General features: G+C 53.2%; 1 protein-coding gene across 48 annotated transcripts in view; it reads right to left on the bottom strand.

Moving 5' to 3' along the window:
* Positions 1–679: 679 nt before the first annotated feature.
* LRRC27 (leucine rich repeat containing 27) overlaps positions 680–21,222 on the bottom strand; it is a 47,583-nt gene continuing 27,040 nt past the window's right edge. For 9 of the 48 annotated variants that reach the window (XM_054660033.2, XM_063782338.1, XM_063782342.1 and 6 more), the window contains 3 exons: positions 19,569–19,687; positions 11,139–11,265; positions 680–1,071 (listed from right to left, as the gene is read on the bottom strand). In XM_054660033.2, the coding sequence (XP_054516008.1) occupies positions 895–1,071; positions 11,139–11,265; positions 19,569–19,687 (423 nt within the window). In that variant the 3' untranslated portion in view covers positions 680–894. Of the gene's footprint in view, positions 1,072–9,691; positions 9,848–10,015; positions 11,047–11,138; positions 11,266–19,568; positions 19,688–21,222 lie in introns of those variants that run through there. The other 39 variants (XM_063782318.1, XM_063782345.1, XM_063782333.1 and 36 more) reach the window with 15 other exon arrangements.

Genomic DNA, 21,222 nt, shown 5'->3' with positions numbered 1-21,222 from the left:
GAAAATAAGAGGAACTTTATGCTGATACATTGCACAACTTGGATGAAATGAGGAAACTCACTGACACCATATTTACCAAAATTAACACAAAAAGAAACAAAGTCTGAATAGTCTCACCTCTGTTAAAGAAATCAAACCAAAGATGTTTTCAAGATCCAAGCAAACACTCAGCACAAGAGACTAAGTCACACAGAATCTACACAGCCTGGGCAGACAGAGCATTGAAATACGGCTGATCTAGGATGGGGAGGTCTGCAGACCCTGCCGTGTCCCTGGGGTGGAGTCCACTGAGTGGCAGGCTGAGTGGTAGCAACCAGGAAGGGGTCAAGGCTGAAAGGAGGGCCCCGTAGCCGGGCAGGGAGCAGGGGAAAGGAGGGCCCCCAGGGGAGAGGAGGGCTTGTCACTGGGCAGGGAGCAGGGTAACCACTCCCCCGAAGCCCTTTTTGGCTGTCACCCCTCCCTCCTAGCCAAAGGTGGTGCTGCAGGGACTTCCGGCTTGGCGGGAATCGGGTGACCTGGTCTCCTCTCCCACACTCAAATAACTAAGTGAAGGAAAGCTGTGAGTACTTTTGTAACAAGGGCTGCAGGACAGGAGAGAGAGGCAAGTGCCTGAGTGTGAGCACTCTGTCACGTGGCTTGGCGGCAACCTGCAGGAAGAAGGGAAGGCAAGACCACGTGCTCACAGTGTCCTTTCTTTTAATACGGCTGGAATCTTCCACAGCCTCAGGAGAGGGACGTGGACCTGTCTAAGGAAAACAACAGGCTGCGTGAAATCAGCCCTCAGGGTAACACTGAACCTGGCGCTCTTCCGGCACCACACAGGAGGCGACGCCCGGGAAAGAAGACTGAGCGGCTCCTGTCTGAAGACGTCTCCATCAGTCCAGCCACCTGGTGTCACTGGTATCTGCGAACACTTCCTGATTCTCCATATTTTGTGTTAAAAAATGTATTTTGAGGCTGTGCTGCCGGCAGGCCAAGCGAAAGGTTTCCAGTGAGGGCCGCCCGTCGACGATCTTTCTTCAAGGTTAATCCCAATTTTGGCTTCAATACTTCATCCTGTAGCTCTGCGGCCTTATGGGAGACAAGGAGGGGGAGATGTTAGAAAGGCTGGCAGGACTTAGGGCGTCACCACGTCTCTGGCTCAGATTCCACGTGGGGCCCAGGCCATGTGGGCATCAGCAGAGCCAGCCCCGCTGCCCCGGGGCCCCTGCAAGCCGCATCACGGCGCGGTCCCCCCTGCAATGGGGCCCAGCAGCCTACTTCCAGCCAGCTCCCAGGCCTTCTACCTCATGAGGACACCACCCTCTGCAGGCACACACATGGCCACTCATCCTGGTGTCCCCACGGCCCCACCCAGGTGTCCCGTGCATCTGCACAGGTCAATGGATGAACAGAGACTCAGGGCATCGTCCTGTGCGCAAAGGGAAGGCTGATGCCACACCCCGGGCAGTGTCTTGGCAAGCATCACCACAGCCAAGACCACACCTTAGAGCCGTAACTGTCCTGGGAAGCAGATGGGGCCACAATTGCCACCCCCACCCCACAGACACAGAAGCTGTGGATCAGGGTTTCCTACAGGAAAAGGAACTTGCTGAGCGTGAAACCAGGGGCAGGCTTTCTGTTCCAAACCTCATGGTCCACGGCCAATCCCCTGGGCAGAACAAGGTGAGGCTGAGGAGGGCACTGCGGGGGGCCCTCAGGTGGATAAACTGAGGAGGGGATCTTCCCGTTCCTGCCCCTCAGGCCCTCTGCAGAGTCCCAACCTCCCCCACTCCAAGCACAGGAGCCCTGGGCCACCCGGCTCCCGTCTCCCTCCCCGGCTTGCCTTGCTGGGGGCACAGGTTGGACACTTCCTCCAGTGCAGGTCCCAGGAGACCCCTGCAGCCTCCCCGCCCCATACAGACATAATCACAGCAGGTCCCTGGAGCCACTGCACCCCCTCACCATGCAGCCATATCACAACAGGTCTCCGGAGACCCCTGCAGCCTCCCCCGCCACCCCATACAGCCATAATCACAGCAGGTCCCCAGAGATCCCTGTAGTCTCCCCTCTCCATACAGCCATAATCACAGCAGGTCCCCGGAAACCCCCGCAGTCTCCCCCCTCATACAGCCATAATCACAGCAGGTCCCGGGAAACCCCTGTAGCCTCCCCCCTCATACAGCCATAATCACAGCAGGTCCCCAGAGATCCCTGTAGTCTCCCCTCTCCATACAGCCATAATCACAGCAGGTCCCCGGAAACCCCTGTAGCCTCCCCCCTCATACAGCCATAATCACAGCAGGTCCCCGGAAACCCCTGCAGCCTCCCCCCTCATACAGCCATAATCACAGCAGGTCCCCGGAAACCCCCGCAGTCTCCCCCCTCATACAGCCATAATCACAGCAGGTCCCGGGAAACCCCTGTAGCCTCCCCCCTCATACAGCCATAATCACAGCAGGTCCCCAGAGATCCCTGTAGTCTCCCCTCTCCATACAGCCATAATCACAGCAGGTCCCCGGAAACCCCTGTAGCCTCCCCCCTCATACAGCCATAATCACAGCAGGTCCCCGGAAACCCCTGCAGCCTCCCCCCTCATACAGCCATAATCACAGCAGGTCCCCGGAAACCCCTGCAGCCTCCCCCCTCATACAGCCATAATCACAGCAGGTCCCGGGAAACCCCTGTAGCCTCCCCCCTCATACAGCCATAATCACAGCAGGTCCCCAGAGATCCCTGTAGTCTCCCCTCTCCATACAGCCATAATCACAGCAGGTCCCCGGAAACCCCTGCAGTCTCCCCCCTCATACAGCCATAATCACAGCAGGTCCCCAGAGACCCCTGCAGCCTCCCCCGCCCCCATATCATAACTGTGGGCTAGAGCAGCACTCATGGCTCAGCTCTGCGACTTGGTCAATGTTACTTGTTACTGACCCAGTAAGTAGTCATTGATAATGAATTTTGCTTCCCATAGAAACCTGTATTCCCTGTGGGATTCATAACTGCCTCCTTTTAAAATGTTTGTTTTCTACATCTGTCATTACATCCCCTCAAACTGTAAACCTCTCTCGACATCCCCCTCCACTGGCCAAGTCCTCAGACTGACCTGGTCTCCCTGTGGAGACCCCGCCAGGCTCCTCTCACAGTAGGGGGCGGCCGGGGGCTTCTGGGTCAGCTCCCTTTCTTCTGGAACTCTTACCTTCCTCTCTCAGCATCTACTCCCTTGTTTTGATAGAACAAATTCTACAGTAGCTTCTGGAGAAAGACTCTCTAGATGGGAAGCAGCATTTTGAGTCTTTGCGTATCTGAAAACGTCTTATTGTGTGCTGACCCCTGACCTTGCAATGGGAGTACCGAATCCCGGCGCCTGCTGAGGGCAGTGCCATCACCGCGACCAGCTCCCTCCCAGTGCCTGGTTCTGTGTGATCCTCTCTCCCCGCCCTCCCTGGAATCTCCGGGGGTCCGTCCTGCTCCGGTTCGGGATGCTGAGCCATGGTGCCGGCACGTGTGGGCCCTTCTAGCAGGAAGCACGTTGGTTCCTTCGTGAAGAGCCCTCCTGCACCTTCTCCCTCCGTCTGCTCTCGTCTCTCCTGCTGGAACCTGCCGGAACCTGCCGGATGCTTCGCTGTGCTCGGGTCGTCCTCTAACTTCCTTTCCTCTTGTCCCATCTGTTTCCCACCTCCCCTTCCTGGGGGATTTATTCATCTACTAATTTAATTTTTTAAATTTTTTGCCACATATTAAACTTTGCCTTGGGAATTCTTCTGGGTTACCTGAGTGTTCACTTTCTACAACAGCTTGCTGGGTTTCATGGCAGCAGACTTGTCTATTCCTATGGGGGGGATTTTAATTCTGGCTTGTCATTTTTAAGTGTCCCCTAATGTTCGCATCCATTCGAAGCTCGCTCCCCAGCCGGCTGGCTTTGGCCTCTCCCTCACCTTGGGGCTTCCCTCAACAGCTGAGGAACCTCTCGTGACTGAGGCCCTGGAATGAGGCTGAGATCGGAGTGTCGGTGGTGGGCTGCTGGCTGCTCAGTGCAGGCTGGGGCTGTCTGGGGTACGCCCAGGTGGCTTCTGTCTTGGTTGGCTGATATCTCAGACAGCGCCATGGAGCTGGCCGGCCCTCCTGGTCGGTTGTGCACCTGACCTTCTGCAGGGCTCTTTAGGCCAAACATGGCTGCTGTCACCACTGTGGTGCCTGGTTGGTCAGCTTATCTAGAGGCAGCCCTGGCTCTTGCTGGGTAGGCTGGAGGAGTCAGTGGGCTGGGCAGAGTAGGGAAGCAGACCCAGGGCCCTGGCATGACCTGTATAGACTCCGCTTCCTTTTTTTTTTTTTTTTTTGAAATGGAGTTTCGCTCTTGTTGCCCAGGCTGGAGTGCGATGGCGCCATCTCAGCTCACTGCAACCTCTGCCTCCTGGGTTCAAGCGATTCTCCTGCCTTTGTCTCCTGCATAGCTGGGATTACAGGCACGCACCACTGTGCCCGGCTAATTTTTTGTATTTTTAGTAGAGACGGGGTTTCACCATGTTGGCCGGGCTCGTCTCAAACTCCTGACCTCAGGTGATTCACCTGCCTTGGCCTCCCAAAGTGCTGGGATTGCAGGCGTGAGCCACCGCACCCCGACCCCCACTTCCCATCCTTCTGTGGTTGGTTTTGTCTTCCTGTGCTTTTCAGGCTCTGGGGCTGCATCACTGTGCATCTTTGCTGGCATTTTGCTGGGCAGGCCCTTCATGCTGCACCACTAGGGGGCTTCCTTCGTGCAAAATCGCGCTGGCCTCCATATGTGCAAGGACAAGGGCTCACCTGCCAGCCCCCAGACGACAGCAGCTGAGACCAGGTGGAGCAGTGTGTCTGAGAGGACAGCACCCCCATCAGAGACAGACTCCTGCACACTAGCTCTGCAGCCCTGGCCCACGGCCTCCACCTGAGGGCTGAGGTGGCTGCCCCTGCTCCGGCCATCATGTTTGCATTCCAGCCAGGAAGGGAGGGGACAAAGCTCAGGAAGTTCACATTCATCTTCTGCTCACATCCTGCCGGCCGGAACAGAGCCACAGGCCAGTGTCTGGCTGCAAGGGAGGTTGAGAAATGTGGCTGTTTGTGGGGCAGCCTGTGCCCAGCTGAGACGTGGGGCTCTATTATTACAGGAAAGACCCTGGGGAGGGGCAGCCTCCTCTCCATTTCCTCATCCTGAGGAGTGAAGGTCGTTTTTGCTCCCTTTCCTGTCATTCTGGTGGCTTCTGGGCAGAGTAGAGATAAGCCTATGTGCAGAATGGGCCATGTTGACCTGGAAGGGCCATGTCTGTTGGCTGGTTTGTTTTCAGCATCTCCTTTTCATCCCTCTGGGCTTTCTTCTCTCTCTGCCCTGACCCGTCCACCCTGGTCCTCTAATCAAATGCAAGCTCCTGGCTCATGGGCTGGACTCCAGTCCCTCCTACTTCCCCCATTTGGCATCCCCTTCTCCTACAGACCAGGCTCCCGGGTGCATAGGGGGGTGCTCCCGACGCACGCCATGCCACCGAGGACTCCTTGCTAGCGCCACGCCATGCGCGGCACTGCGCAGATGCCTTGAAGGAAACACGAGGGGCCGGGGAAGAAGCCGGGAGAATGAGACCCTCTGCTTCTAGAGGTGCAGTGTGAACTTAGATGGTTCTCTGCCTGGGACATGCCAACTGTCTCACACACATGCATGCCCGCCTCCATACAGCAGGCTGGTGGGCCACACAGCCACGGAGCCAGGACTCGTCTCTAACGCTGCTGCGGGGTTTGCTCAGGACCTGCTCTAAGGAAAGACACACTCTTCTGGCAAAGCCCGAGACTTCACCTGCTGGGAGGGCCGGCATGATCGTCTCACCAGGATTATACAAATAGGTTCCCTACTGAGTCTAAAGAACACAGTACTTTCTTTTTTGCTAGTGGGCCTGTGTAGACAGCAGAAAAAGGGAGGGTCATTTGAAATAGACTGAGCCTACAGGAGGTCCAGGTGCTCAGAAGGCAAATTTCAGAAAAAAGCATAATTAAGATCGTTTCCTAAACATGAGGCCATCAGGCGGCACGGAGCCTGCCATGCTGTTCTGGTCTGTCTCAGGGGCCCCTCTTCCCTGGCCCACCCGCCCGGTGCTCTGTGAGAGGCAGCGGGACAGAGGAGCAGGATGGCTGGAGCTTGTGGACAGCCAACACCACCTGTCTCAACACAATTCACCTCCTCTAGGGCAGGATCAGCTGCTTCCCAGCTCATTCTTGGGAGTTTTAAAACCCCTTCCTCTGGCTCTCCCAAGCCAGGACTGAAGTGAAGGGACCCACCTCAAGTGCTGCAGGGAGCCTGTCATGGGAAGTTAGCGGGTGTTTATGTCCCTGTCTCCTGGGCAGGTTGACATAGCACATCCCTCCCTGGATCTTGGCAGTAACTTGGAGTTGGGCACACGACAGGAGCCGGTGCTGGTGACCTGAACCCTTCATCAGGAACTTCACATGAATTTTTTTTAATCACAGAAAAACACGAGACAGGCATTAAAGCACAAGGCGAATTCTGTGGCAATTCATGTCCCCAAGAAGACAGTGCAGTATTTGGACCTTGGCTTTGCATTCAGACATACCCAGGTTGGACTGAAAGCTCCACCATTTACAGTGTCACCGTAGGGCCAGTTGCGGCACCTCCGTGAGTCTGGGTTTTCTGACCTGTGAAATGGGTGGCATCGCCTTCCTCCTAGGTGGCACAAAAGTCAATGGACAGACAGGTGTGGCTGGGGCAGGCATTTGAGACCAACCGCCACAGTGTCCTTCTGGGTCATTCTCTTTTGTCTCATGGCCCCCCTGCTCTGCATGTAACCAGGGTGGGGGAGCACAGGAGAACATTGGGGGACACAAGAGCCAGCTCTCAGGTTTCAGATTTCCAAGCAGACTTTAAAAAACCCGGACTTGATTTTTCTAGAGCAGCCTTCATCCCACACTGGAGTGGTCCACTTGATGCATGCACATGGACACACTGTTACCACCACTCAGAGTCCACAGTCGACATGCAGGCTCGTGTGTGGGGTGGCACAGTCTGTGGGGTTTAGACAAACGCATCATCACATGGATCCAACAATACAGCATCACGAAGAGTAGTTTTACTGCCCTAAAACCCTTTGTGTTCTGCTGATTCACCCCTCAATATCCTCCTACCCCCACCCGGGCCACCACGATCCTTTCACCATCTCCATCTGTGTACGGCCTTTTCACGCTGGCATGTCGGCTCCCCCGTGTCTTCTCATTGCTGACGGCTCATTTCCTTTCAGTGCTAAGCAATGTTCCACTATCTGGATGTTCCAGTTTATCCAGTCACCTGCTGAAGGATACCTTGGGTGCTTCCAAGTTTTGGCAATTATGAAAAAAGCTGCTATGTCGGTGTGCAGGTTTTGGTGTAGACATAAGTTTTCATCTCCTTTGGGTAAACACCAAGGAGTGTGATTACTGGATTGTATGATGAGAGTGTGATTAATTTTGTAAGAAACTGTCAAGCTGTCTTCCCAAGTGGCTGTACCATTTTCTATTCCCAACAATTAATGAGTGTTCCTGTTGCTCCACATCCTCACCAGCATTTGGTGGTGAGTGTTTGGGATTTTTTGCGTGGTGAATCTCCTTGTCTTAACTTGCATTTCTGATGACACACAATGTGAAGCTTCTTTTCACATGCTGATCTGCCATCCATGCATCTTCTTTGATGAGGTGTCTCTGCAGATTCTTGGCCCATTTTTTAACTGGCTTGTTTGCTCCTTTTTGTTGAGTTTTTCAGAGTTCTCGGTATATTTTAGATAACAGTCCTTTATCGGGTGTATCTTTTCCAAATATTGTCTCCCAGTCTGTGGCCTGTCTTATCCTTTTGGCAGTGTCTTACATAGAACAGAAGTTTTTGATTGTAATGAAGCCCGGCTTATCAATTATTTCTGTCATGGATCTTGCTTTTGGTGTTGTATTTAAACATCATCACCATACCCAAGGTCACTTAGGTTTTCTCCTATGTTATCTTGTAAAAGTTGTACGGTAACACATGTTACGTTTAGGTCTATGATCCATTTTGAATTAATTTTTGTGGAGGATGTGAGGTCTATGTCTAGATTCTTTTTTGTTTTTGGCAGTTGTTCCAGTACCATCTGTTGAAGACTACGCTTTCTCCACTGAGTTGCTTTTGCTCCTCTGTCATATCAGTTAACTCAGTTAACTATATTTGTGTGGGTCTATTTTGGGGCTCTCTATTCTATTTGTCTATTCTTTTGACAATATCACACTGTTATTGTAGCTTTAGAGTCTTCAAGTTGGGGGGTGTCAGTCCTCTGACTTTGTTTTTCCATCAATACTGTGTTGGATATTCTAGGTCTCATCCTCTCCATATATGCTTTAGAAACAGTTTGTCAATATTCACAAAATAATTTGCTGAGATTATGATTGGGAGTGCATTAAATCTAAAGTTGGGAAGAACTGACTACCAACAATATTGAGTCTTCCTATCCATGAACATGGAATATCTGTCCATTTATTCAGTTATTTCATTAAAGTTTTGTCGTTTTCCTCATATAGATTTTGTATACATTTTGTTAGATTTTTACTTAGTACCATCTTTTTGGTGCTAATTTAAATGTTATGGTTTTAATCTTAAATTCCACTTGTTAATTGCTGGTACACAGGAAGGTGACTGACTTATGTATATTAACCTTGTATCCTGTAACCTTTTCTATAATCACTTATTAGTTTCAGGAAATTTTTGTCAATTCTTTGGGATTTCCTACATAGATAATCATGTCATCTGAGAATAAAGACAATTTTATTTCTTGTTTCCCAATCTGTATACCTTTTGTTTCCTTCTCTTGTCTTCTTGAACTAGCTAAGAGTTCCAGCATGAGCCTGAAAAGCAGTAGTGAGAGGGAATATCTTTGCCTTGCTCCTGATCTTAGTGGAAAAGCTTCTAGTTTCTTGCCATTAAGAATAATGTTAGCTGTAAGTCTTTTCTGGGTGTTCTTTAACAAGTTGAGGAAGTTCCCAGCTTATCCTAGTTTGCTGAGAGTTTTTATCATGATAGGTGTTATATTTTGTCAGATGCTTTTTCTGCATCTATTGATAAAACCAACTGATTTTTCTTGTTTAGCTTACTGATGTGATGAATTGCATTGACTGATTTTTGAATGTTGAATTAGGGTGTGTGATTGCTTTTACACATTGCTGGATTTGATTTCTGAATGTTGAGAATTTTTGCATCTACATTCATGAGCGATATTGGTCTACACTTTTCCTTTCTTGTAATATCTTTGTATGGTTTTGGTATTAGAGTAATGCTGGCCTCAGAGAATGAGCTAAAAAGTTTTCTCTCTGTTTCTGTCTTCTGGAAGAGATTATCGAGAATTGGTATAGTTTCTTCCTTAAACCTTAAATGTTTGGTAGAATTCACCAGTGAACACTTCTGGGCCTGTGATTTCTGTTTTGGAAGGTAATTAATTATTGATTAAATTCCTGTAATAGATACAAGCATATTCATTTCTTCTGTAAGTTTTGGCAGATGTTGTCTTTCAAGGGATTAATCTATTTCACTAAATTTATCAAATCTGTGGCTAGAGTTGTTCATAATACCAAATCGACTTTTGTGTCCCTAATGTGAAGTGATGGGTTAAGACACAGATGTTTTGCAGCCCTAAGAGGCAGGGTTTGGGTGTCCAAGGACAAGGTCATACTCATAAATGATGGATTTAGAAAGAATAAGAGTTTATCTAAAGGCAGATACAAACTCCTTGGGCTGAGGAGGAAAAGAGTCTCAGAAGTGGGGTCCGAGTCAGGTTGGGTGGGGTCTCCATGAAGTGGCTCCACATCCTGCCCTCATGCCTCCTCTCTCCCATCTCTGGCTCTAGGAGAGAGGGAAACAGCAGAAATGGTGGGAATGGAGCCTGCAGATGGGGTGTGGGGACAGGAAGGCCAGGGTTGCTTCCTCCCCCGTGACAGTGCTGCGTGCTCTGGGGGCAGCCCGGATGCAGCCCGCACCAGCCTGACCTGTGTTCGGGCATGGTACACTGACCTGGAAGAGGCCACCAGCCAGGGGCCTTGGGTAGCCTGAGAGGACAGGCCAGAATCCTTATGGCTGCAGGAAGGGTGGGGACACGGGTATCCAGGTTCACTGCCAGGGACAGCAGCTGTGTCCTTCTACAGCTGGATGGGCTGGCCAGGCAGCAGTTCGGGCAGCAAAGCACTTTCCTTCATTCCTGCGTCTCTCCCACAGCCCAGGATACTCCAAGTACTAGGAGGTGGGCATCAGTGTATGCTGAGTGAATAAACAGCACTGGCGGTGGCTGAGAGGATGGTTAACATTCCAAATATATAGGAGCCACTTCCGTGAGCAGTTCTGCTTAGGAGGCTCCTGGTCAGGAGGCCTCGGATCCCCATGAATATCGGCCTCCCTACATAGACACCGAGCGTGTCAGCCATGGTCCGGTGGCCTCAGCCAGACCCCTCTCTGCAGTGACGCCCCTCATGGCCCAGCCCCGGGCCCACAGCCTGGATCAGCTGGGTGCAAAACCTCAAGCAAGGACCCCACAGACATGTGGAGAGGACTGGTTCCCGGTCCCTGTCAGCAGGCTGCCACTCCTGCCATCAGATTCCCAGTGCTGAGATGCCAAGGCCCGCCATGTGGCCTGGCACATTTGAGGGCTCAGCCCCTCGGCTGAAATGTTTTCCTTCTCATGTGACCAATTGTAATTCTGGGAATTTCTACACCTCATAAGACACATTCCACACAGTCCCACGGTTTTAGAGAGCGCATGCTCTGAAGAGGCACAGTGAGTTCTCTTTATTTTTAATAAAACAATGTTTTAGGCTGTGCACAGTGGCCCAGCAATTTGGGAGGCCAAGGCAGGTAGATCACTTGAGGCCAGGAGTTTGAGACAAGGCTGGCCAACATGGCAAAACCCTATCTCTATTAAAAATACAAAAATTAGCCGGGCATGGTGGTGTACACTTGTCCCAGCTACTCGGGAGGCTGAGGCAGGAGAATCGCTTGAACCTGGGAGGTGGAGGCTGCAGGGAGCCGAGATTGTGCCACCGCACTCCAGCCTGGGTGACAGAACAAGACTCTGTCTCAAAAAAACAAAAACAAAACAAAACAACACCCCACACTTTTTAAAACAGAACCAAGAAATCCTTACAATTTCCAGATCCTCGGCAGCCTTCCTCATCTCCTCCAGTGGGGCCTGGCCATGGAATCTTCTTTGCTCATGCATTTGGGGGACGTGCTGTTTTATCTTCTCTTCTAAATTTCTCTCCTGCAGGGCACTGAGAAACAAAGGGCAAAGAGGGAAATGACTTGACACATTTACTCTCATCCTAGCAACTCCCGCCGTAACCAGGGAGAAAGCATGTGCCTTTCTTCCCAGACCAAACAGCGGTCCTGAGGCTCCCGCACAGCTGTGCCAGTTACTGTGGCGCTGCCCTGGGCCTCTCCGGCACCCACTCTCCTCCAGACTCACGCCAGGGGCCTGGGCTGCCTCTCCCATCCCTTCTTCAGTAGTTCAGAAGCTGCCAGAACACACACTATTCTTATTTAAAAACCTCAAATTGATTTAAGATATGACACATTTAGGACACTGCACACTGCACCACATGAAGGGAAAAGCAGGTTTCTGTTCCCACATGGAATACACGGTTTTCCTAAATCCTTAAACAGACAAACAGAAAAGTGTATTAAATTATGATTTTAAACGTATTTTCTGTTACCACTGGGGCTCAGGGGTTTGGGGTTCCTTTAATTTTAAAGACAATGACTCAGGGTGGTAGAAAGAGCTGGGGATCTGCTGCAGGTGAGCTGTGGGGTGGCGGGGTCCACTCCAGTCTGCGTGAGTGTGGGGCCCCAGGGTGTGGGCGTGGAGGTAGATGTAAGTGTGGATGTAAGTGTGGGTGTAAGTGTGGGTGGCTGTAAGTGCGGGCGTGGAGGTAGATGTAAGCGTGAGTGTAAGTGTGGGTGTGGAGGTAGATGTAAGTGTGGGTGTAAGTGCGGGTGTGGAGGTAGATGTAAGCGTGGGTGTAAGTGTGGGTGGGTGTAAGTGTGGGCGTGGAGGTAGATGTAAGTGTGGGTGGGTGTAAGTGTGGGCGTGGAGGTAGATGTAAGTGTGGGTGGGTGTAAGTGTGGGCGTGGAGGTAGATATAAGTGTGGGTGTAAGTGTGGGCGTGGAGGTAGATGTAAGCGTGGGTGTAAGTGTGGGTGGGTGTAAGTGTGGGCGTGGAGGTAGATATAAGTGTGGGTGTAAGTGTGGGCGTGGAGGTAGATGTAAGTGTGAGTGTAAGTGTGGGTGTGGAGGTAGATGTAAGTGTGGGTGGGTGTAAGTGTGGGCGTGGAGGTAGATGTAAGCGTGGGTGTAAGTGTGGGCGTGGAGGTAGATGTAAGCGTGGGTGTAAGTGTGGGTGGGTGTAAGTGTGGGCGTGGAGGTAGATGTAAGTGTGGGTGGGTGTAAGTGTGGGCGTGGAGGTAGATGTAAGTGTGAGTGTAAGTGTGGGTGGGTGTAAGTGTGGGTGTGGAGGTAGATGTAAGTGTGGGTGGGTGTAAGTGTGGGCGTGGAGGTAGATGTAAGTGTGGGTGGGTGTAAGTGTGGGCGTGGAGGTAGATGTAAGCGTGGGTGTAAGTGTGGGCGTGGAGGTAGATGTAAGTGTGGGTGTAAGTGTGGGTGGGTGTAAGTGTGGGCGTGGAGGTAGATGTAAGTGTGGGTGGGTATAAGTGTGGGCGTGGAGGTAGATGTAAGCGTGGGTGTAAGTGTGGGTGTGGAGGTAGATGTAAGTGTGGGTGTAAGTGTGGGTGGGTGTAAGTGTGGGCGTGGAGGTAGATGTAAGCGTGGGTGTAAGTGTGGGTGGGTGTAAGTGTGGGCGTGGAGGTAGATGTAAGCGTGGGTGTAAGTGTGGGTGGGTGTAAGTGTGGGCGTGGAGGTAGATGTAAGTGTGGGTGTAAGTGTGGGCGTGGAGGTAGATGTAAGCGTGGGTGTAAGTGTGGGCGTGGAGGTAGATGTAAGTGTGGGTGGGTGTAAGTGTGGGCGTGGAGGTAGATGTAAGCGTGGGTGTAAGTGTGGGCGTGGAGGTAGATGTAAGTGTGGGTGTAAGTGTGGGTGGGTGTAAGTGTGGGCGTGGAGGTAGATGTAAGTGTGGGTGGGTGTAAGTGTGGGCGTGGAGGTAGATGTAAGTGTGGGTGTAAGTGTGGGCGTGGAGGTAGATGTAAGTGTGAGTGTAAGTGTGGGTGTGGAGGTAGATATAAGTGTGGGTGTAAGTGTGGGCGTGGAGGTAGATGTAAGCGTGAGTGTAAGTGTGGGCGTGGAGGTAGATGTAAGCGTGGGTGTAAGTGTCGGCGTGGGGGTAGATGTAAGCGTGGGTGTAAGTGTGGGTGGGTGTAAGTGTGGGCGTGGAGGTAGATGTAAGTGTGGGTGGGTGTAAGTGTGGGCGTGGAGGTAGATGTAAGCGTGGGTGTAAGTGTGGGTGGGTGTAAGTGTGGGCGTGGAGGTAGATGTAAGTGTGAGTGTAAGTGTGGGTGGGTGTAAGTGTGGGCGTGGAGGTAGATGTAAGTGTGGGTGGGTGTAAGTGTGGGCGTGGAGGTAGATGTAAGCGTGGGTGTAAGTGTGGGCGTGGAGGTAGATGTAAGTGTGAGTGTAAGTGTGGGTGGGTGTAAGTGTGGGCGTGGAGGTAGATGTAAGTGTGAGTGTAAGTGTGGGTGGGTGTAAGTGTGGGCGTGGAGGTAGATGTAAGTGTGGGTGGGTGTAAGTGTGGGCGTGGAGGTAGATGTAAGTGTGGGCGTGGAGGTAGATGTAAGTGTGAGTGTAAGTGTGGGTGGGTGTAAGTGTGGGCGTGGAGGTAGATGTAAGTGTGAGTGTAAGTGTGGGTGGGTGTAAGTGTGGGCGTGGAGGTAGATGTAAGTGTGGGTGGGTGTAAGTGTGGGCGTGGAGGTAGATGTAAGCGTGGGTGTAAGTGTGGGCGTGGAGGTAGATGTAAGCGTGGGTGTAAGTGTGGGTGGGTGTAAGTGTGGGCGTGGAGGTAGATGTAAGTGTGGGTGTAAGTGTGGGCGTGGAGGTAGATGTAAGTGTGAGTGTAAGTGTGGGTGTGGAGGTAGATATAAGTGTGGGTGTAAGTGTGGGCGTGGAGGTAGATGTAAGCGTGAGTGTAAGTGTGGGCGTGGAGGTAGATGTAAGCGTGGGTGTAAGTGTCGGCGTGGGGGTAGATGTAAGCGTGGGTGTAAGTGTGGGTGGGTGTAAGTGTGGGCGTGGAGGTAGATGTAAGTGTGGGTGGGTGTAAGTGTGGGCGTGGAGGTAGATGTAAGCGTGGGTGTAAGTGTGGGTGGGTGTAAGTGTGGGCGTGGAGGTAGATGTAAGTGTGAGTGTAAGTGTGGGTGGGTGTAAGTGTGGGCGTGGAGGTAGATGTAAGTGTGAGTGTAAGTGTGGGTGGGTGTAAGTGTGGGCGTGGAGGTAGATGTAAGTGTGGGTGGGTGTAAGTGTGGGCGTGGAGGTAGATGTAAGCGTGGGTGTAAGTGTGGGCGTGGAGGTAGATGTAAGTGTGGGTGGGTGTAAGTGTGGGCGTGGAGGTAGATGTAAGCGTGGGTGTAAGTGTGGGTGTGGAGGTAGATGTAAGTGTGGGTGTAAGTGTGGGTGGGTGTAAGTGTGGGCGTGGAGGTAGATGTAAGTGTGGGTGTAAGTGTGGGTGGGTGTAAGTGTGGGCGTGGAGGTAGATGTAAGTGTGGGTGTAAGTGTGGGTGGGTGTAAGTGTGGGCGTGGAGGTAGATGTAAGCGTGGGTGTAAGTGTGGACGTGGAGGTAGATGTAAGTGTGGGTGTAAGTGTGGGTGGGTGTAAGTGTGGGCGTGGAGGTAGATGTAAGTGTGGGTGGGTGTAAGTGTGGGCGTGGAGGTAGATGTAAGCGTGGGTGTAAGTGTGGGTGGGTGTAAGTGTGGGCGTGGAGGTAGATGTAAGTGTGGGTGGGTGTAAGTGCGGGCGTGGAGGTAGATGTAAGCGTGGGTGTAAGTGTGGGTGTGGAGGTAGATGTAAGTGTGGGTGTAAGTGTGGGTGGGTGTAAGTGTGGGCGTGGAGGTAGATGTAAGCGTGGGTGTAAGTGGGTGGGTGTAAGTGTGGGCGTGGAGGTAGATGTAAGCGTGGGTGTAAGTGTGGGCGTGGAGGTAGATGTAAGTGTGGGTGGGTGTAAGTGTGGGCGTGGAGGTAGATGTAAGCGTGGGTGTAAGTGTGGGCGTGGAGGTAGATGTAAGTGTGGGTGGGTGTAAGTGTGGGCGTGGAGGTAGATGTAAGCGTGGGTGTAAGTGTGGGCGTGGAGGTAGATGTAAGTGTGGGTGTAAGTGTGGGTGGGTGTAAGTGTGGGCGTGGAGGTAGATGTAAGTGTGGGTGGGTGTAAGTGTGGGCGTGGAGGTAGATGTAAGTGTGGGTGGGTGTAAGTTTTGGCGTGGAGGTAGATGTAAGTGTGAGTGTAAGTGTGGGTGGGTGTAAGTGTGGGCGTGGAGGTAGATGTAAGTGTGGGTGGGTGTAAGTGTGGGCGTGGAGGTAGATGTAAGCGTGGGTGTAAGTGTGGGCGTGGAGGTAGATGTAAGTGTGGGTGTAAGTGTGGGTGGGTGTAAGTGTGGGCGTGGAGGTAGATGTAAGCGTGGGTGTAAGTGTGGGCGTGGAGGTAGATGTAAGTGTGGGTGGGTGTAAGTGTGGGCGTGGAGGTAGATGTAAGCGTGGGTGTAAGTGTGGGCGTGGAGGTAGATGTAAGTGTGGGTGTAAGTGTGGGTGGGTGTAAGTGTGGGCGTGGAGGTAGATGTAAGCGTGGGTGTAAGTGTGGGCGTGGAGGTAGATGTAAGTGTGGGTGTAAGTGTGGGTGGGTGTGTGGGTGTGGGGGTAGATGTAAGCGTGGGTGTAAGTGTGGGCGTGGAGGTAGATGTAAGTGTGAGTGTAAGTGTGGGTGCGTGTAAGTGTGGGCGTGGAGGTAGATGTAAGTGTGGGTGGGTGTAAGTGTGGGCGTGGAGGTAGATGTAAGCGTGGGTGTAAGTGTGGGCGTGGAGGTAGATGTAAGTGTGGGTGTAAGTGTGGGTGGGTGTAAGTGTGGGCGTGGAGGTAGATGTAAGCGTGGGTGTAAGTGTGGGCGTGGAGGTAGATGTAAGTGTGGGTGGGTGTAAGTGTGGGCGTGGAGGTAGATGTAAGCGTGGGTGTAAGTGTGGGCGTGGAGGTAGATGTAAGTGTGGGTGTAAGTGTGGGTGGGTGTAAGTGTGGGCGTGGAGGTAGATGTAAGCGTGGGTGTAAGTGTGGGCGTGGAGGTAGATGTAAGTGTGGGTGTAAGTGTGGGTGGGTGTAAGTGTGGGTGTGGGGGTAGATGTAAGCGTGGGTGTAAGTGTGGGCGTGGAGGTAGATGTAAGTGTGAGTGTAAGTGTGGGTGGGTGTAAGTGTGGGCGTGGAGGTAGATGTAAGTGTGGGTGGGTGTAAGTGTGGGCGTGGAGGTAGATGTAAGCGTGGGTGTAAGTGTGGGCGTGGAGGTAGATGTAAGTGTGGGTGTAAGTGTGGGTGGGTGTAAGTGTGGGCGTGGAGGTAGATGTAAGCGTGGGTGTAAGTGTGGGCGTGGAGGCAGATGTAAGTGTGGGTGGGTGTAAGTGTGGGCGTGGAGGTAGATGTAAGCGTGGGTGTAAGTGTGGGCGTGGAGGTAGATGTAAGTGTGGGTGTAAGTGTGGGTGGGTGTAAGTGTGGGCGTGGAGGTAGATGTAAGTGTGGGTGGGTGTAAGTGTGGGCGTGGAGGTAGATGTAAGTGTGGGTGGGTGTAAGTGTGGGCGTGGAGGTAGATGTAAGCGTGGGTGTAAGTGTGGGTGGGTGTAAGTGTGGGCGTGGAGGTAGATGTAAGTGTGGGTGTAAGTGTGGGCGTGGAGGTAGATGTAAGCGTGGGTGTAAGTGTGGGCGTGGAGGTAGATGTAAGTGTGGGTGTAAGTGTGGGCGTGGAGGTAGATGTAAGTGTGGGTGTAAGTGTGGGTGTGGAGGTAGATATAAGTGTGGGTGTAAGTGTGGGCGTGGAGGTAGATGTAAGCGTGAGTGTAAGTGTGGGCGTGGAGGTAGATGTAAGCGTGGGTGTAAGTGTCGGCGTGGGGGTAGATGTAAGTGTGGGTGTTAAGTGTGGACGTGGAGGTAGATGTAAGTGTGGGTTTGGTCATGGGTGTGGTGTGGGCGTTGGTGCGCGCGTGGGTGCATGCGCCAGTGTGAATACAATGGCACACAGTCTCACTCAGCCTCTCCGAAGACCCTCTGACTCCCAGCAGCAGGGTTTGTGCCGGTTTTGCTTGCTTTTCAGAGTAACTATGGAAAAGAAAGCATGATGTCCTCTGGAGTTCTACAGAACAGAGCCCTCAGGTCAGGGCATGCCCTGTGTCAGCGCCTCAGACCCCAGCTTTTACTGTGCCCAGGGTGATGGGGGGTTAGCGGGCCACTGTGGTCTGCTGTGGGCTTTTTAAAGGCCAAATATGGCAGGTAAACTCCCTGGAGGATGTAAGAGAACATTCAAATGTTTGAGACGAAATGGTTTTAGTCTAAGCCATTTTCACGAGGTTGGGGAGTTAATACAACCTAGTCGGCCTTAGAGATTTTCCCTAAACACTGTCAGCCTCCAGGAGGAACAAATTCTGCAGGAACAGAACATGCCCTTTGTCACCCACATCTCATCCCACCTCACCCTTCCTCCAGGTTTCTTACATCGCAGCCGGGATCCAGGGTACGTTAAACTGAGTGGGGAGCCCCCTGGCAGACGTACGCTGAGCAGCAGGGCCGGGGCCAGGCCCAGGGCCTTCCAAGCTCAGGCCCCACGGTCTCTTCTGCTCTGGCCTCTGAGTGCAGTGAGGCGCTTTCAGTGAGAGCCACAGCGAGCCTGGTGCAGGCCAGGAAAGCACGGGGGCACCGGAGAGCAGTGCTCATGCCCTGGGGTCTCCAGTGGTCTCCCTGAGGCCAGCCTTGGCTTCCCAGGACGCCTGGGAGGTGCGAGGGAGGGGCCCAGCTGAAGAGTCGGCGTGGGAAATGCCTGGACAAGAAGGCGTGTCCACACGGAGGCTCCGTGTCAGCCTGGTCCTTATACACGGCTCAGAGGAGGTGGAGGCGACTAGGGAGCCCAGTGATCATCCCCAGGGTGCAGCCACTAACCCAGCTATAGAAGCTGTGAACGCAGAAAATCAAAGGAATGCTGCTGCGAGGTGAGAGGGGTGAACCCCGGACCCCCGAGCAGCTGTGAGGTGAGAAGGGTGAACCCCGGACCCCCGAGCTGCTGTGAGGTGAGAGGGGTGAACCCCGGACCCCCGAGCAGCTGTGAGGTGAGAGGGTTCATGAACCCCTGACCCCCGAGCTGCTGTGAGGTAAGAGGGGTGAACCCCGGACCCCTGAGCAGCTGTGAGGTGAGAGGGTTCATGAACCCTGGCCCCCTGAGCTGCTGTGAGGTGAGAAGGGTGAGCCCTGGACCCCCGAGCTGGTGTGAGGTGAGAAGGGTGAAGCCCGTACTCCTGAGCTGCTGTGAGGTGAGAAGGGTGAACCCCGGACCCCCGAGCTGCTGTGAGGTGAGAAGGGTGAACCCCCGGGAACCCTGAACAGCTGCTGTCACTCTCCAGCGAAGCCCCTCCCCTCCCCTCAAGGCCCAGCCAGGGACCCACCCAGGGACCAGCCTCCAGCTTCCGTCCTTGCCTTGCGCCCCGACTCTGCTCTGTCCACCAGGCACTGTGGAGCGTGTCCTGCCCCGTGAACTCGCCGGGCCACCCAGTGCTCCTCAGCCCCATTTGCTCCATCCATCCCTACTCCCCAGTGCCAAGTGCATGCCTCTGAGCCCCTACCCTTCCCCTCACGTTGGTCCCAGGTTAGCACCAGGCTTCCCAAATATCCCTCCCTGCTCTCCTGAACTCCAGGATCCTCTGTGGCTCACCAGCAATCCCTGATGGGCCTGTGGCTGCCTGCCTTTCCCGGGGACGACAACCTGCCCAGCAGCCTGGCCGCCCCCTGGCCAGGGACTCAAAATCAAAACGTCTCAAGTGCTTCCTGACACAGCTTCTCGGTTCTGGCTGTTTCCTCCACCCCATGGTGGCTACTTTGCCTGAGTCCCCTTCACCTGGGTCAACGCCTGGCCTCGCTGCCTCACCCAACACCCCATGAGGGGAAGGGCTGAGCGGCCCTGAGGGTCAGGTCTAAGGAAGCTGGGGTGGGAAGAAATGGGATCAGAACTCAGCATGAGAAGACCTGGGGAGGCAGCAGGGGTGAGGTGGGGAGGGCACGGCAGGGCAGGGCAGGGACTGCAGCGGGTGGATCTCGGATCGCGTCTCCCCTCAGCGCCCACAGCAGCACCCACTACAGAGGGCTCGGGAGCACTCTGTATCCTGGTGACCTAGAGGAGCCATGGCTGGGTGACAGCAGTTCCCTGAGGGCAAGGACCCCACCTTCCAGGGTTACCTGGCTCTCCCTGGAGCCCACCACAGCCTGGAGCCCGCCACAGCCTGGGGCCCGCCACAGCCTGGAGGTTCAGGGCTCCTCAGTGCATGCTCATGAAATAAACAACAGCACCTGCCCGTGGGTGGCTGGCTGAGCCCTGGAAGGACTGAGTGCCAGCTGCAGTTACCAACCGCGTTTCTTTACTTGCTTGTGGTGATTTCTCTTTGCTTGGTTTCATTTTTCCAGCTGGATTCAGTGGTACTTTCCCGTTATCTATCAGATCTGTGGCAGAGGGAGTCTTTGATGCCACCTAGGAAAATGCAACAAGATGATTTCTGGCATCCCAGTAGATGATGTTTTTCCACAAAGCTAACCTGCAAGGTGTGTGAGACTAGCTCCTCGTCCACCAAGAGGTGGGTCCGAGGCCGCCCCAGGTAGACGGTCCCTGTGCAACGCAGTCATCCCCCCAGGTCTTGGCTAGCTCTCGTGCCCTACTGGGATCTCAGTTTGGACATCTTTTTGGGGCCTCCCTGACAGCCCAGGCTGGGGTAGGAGGTAAAGATGCAGAGTGAGGGGACCCTGGGGTAGCTCGGAAGGCTGCCCTGCATGCCCTTATGCCCCCCACGCCAGGTTTGCTGCAGTGGCTGGCTTCCTACAGGCGTCCTTAGATGGCCCCTCTCCACAGGGGCCCCAGATCTGTTTCTCCAGCTTCAGTGCCAGAACCAGGGAGACCTGGGAGGACCCAACACTCGCTGTGATGTGCAACCTAGGCAGGAGGAGGCTAGCACCCCAAGGGCGGCGTGACCAGTGCTGCTCGCTGCTGCCTCCAGTGGACACATGTGAGAGCCACGCTGACCCCTCCGGACCTCAGGGAGCTTTGGGCCTGTGCGGGTGCCTGCAGTGTGTTCCCAGGGACTGTCAGAAACCAACGGATGACAAAAACAGGTAGGAGGGAACCCTGGCAACAGAGTGGGAGAGAAGAACTTCCAACCAGGGGCTACTGCAATGTGGAGACTCGTAGGGTCCATTTAACATTTACTGAGATGACGTTTGGAATGGTTGTATCTGCCATTCTCTCCTCCAAATGTATTTCCAGGCCGGGGCCTTTGTCTGGCCCTTAGTTTAACCCTAGTACATGCCTGACACTTAGAAAGTGTTTGGCAACCAGAAAGGGCAGAAAGATGGGAGGCAGGGAGGACCAGGGACCACCCACCAACTTTTTCCTATCCCTCCCACCCCACCATAAAGCAAGGCACAGGCTGCAGACACAGCAGAGGAAACTCTTGGCTGACTGAGAGCTGGGACACTTTCAGGTGATCAGGATTCTCCCAAAGGTTCTTCCAACAGAAAGAAAAGAACAAATGCTAAATCCTGGCCAGGCGCAGTGGCTCACACCTGTAATCCCAGCACTTTGGGAGGCCGGGGCGGGTGGACTGCTTGAGGTCAGGAGTTCAAAACCAGCCTGGCCAACATGGCGAAACCTGTCTCTACTAAAAACACAAAAAATTAGCCAGGTGTGGTGGCGCATGCCTGTAGTTCTAGCTACTCAGGAGGCTGAGGCAGGAAAATCGCTTGAACCTGGGAGGCAGAGGTTGCAGTGAGCCAAGATTGTGCCACTGCACTTCAGCCTGTCTCATAAATAAATAAATAAATAAATGCTAAATCCAGTGGGTGTTTTTTTCTTTTAAAATCAGACACTTAATTTTATTTTAAAAGACATTAAAAGTATGTATTTGGAGGGAAGCCCACCCATCCACATTTTACTCCCACTCTAAAATATAGAGAAGGAAGACTTTTTCGAATATCCAGTTCTTGAGTGAGCAAGCAAAGAACCAAATATAAACA

This window comes from Pan troglodytes, chromosome 8 (assembly GCF_028858775.2).
Source record: "Pan troglodytes isolate AG18354 chromosome 8, NHGRI_mPanTro3-v2.0_pri, whole genome shotgun sequence".
Lineage (NCBI taxonomy): Eukaryota > Metazoa > Chordata > Mammalia > Primates > Hominidae > Pan > Pan troglodytes.
This window is presented reverse-complemented; position numbering and strand designations above follow the sequence as displayed.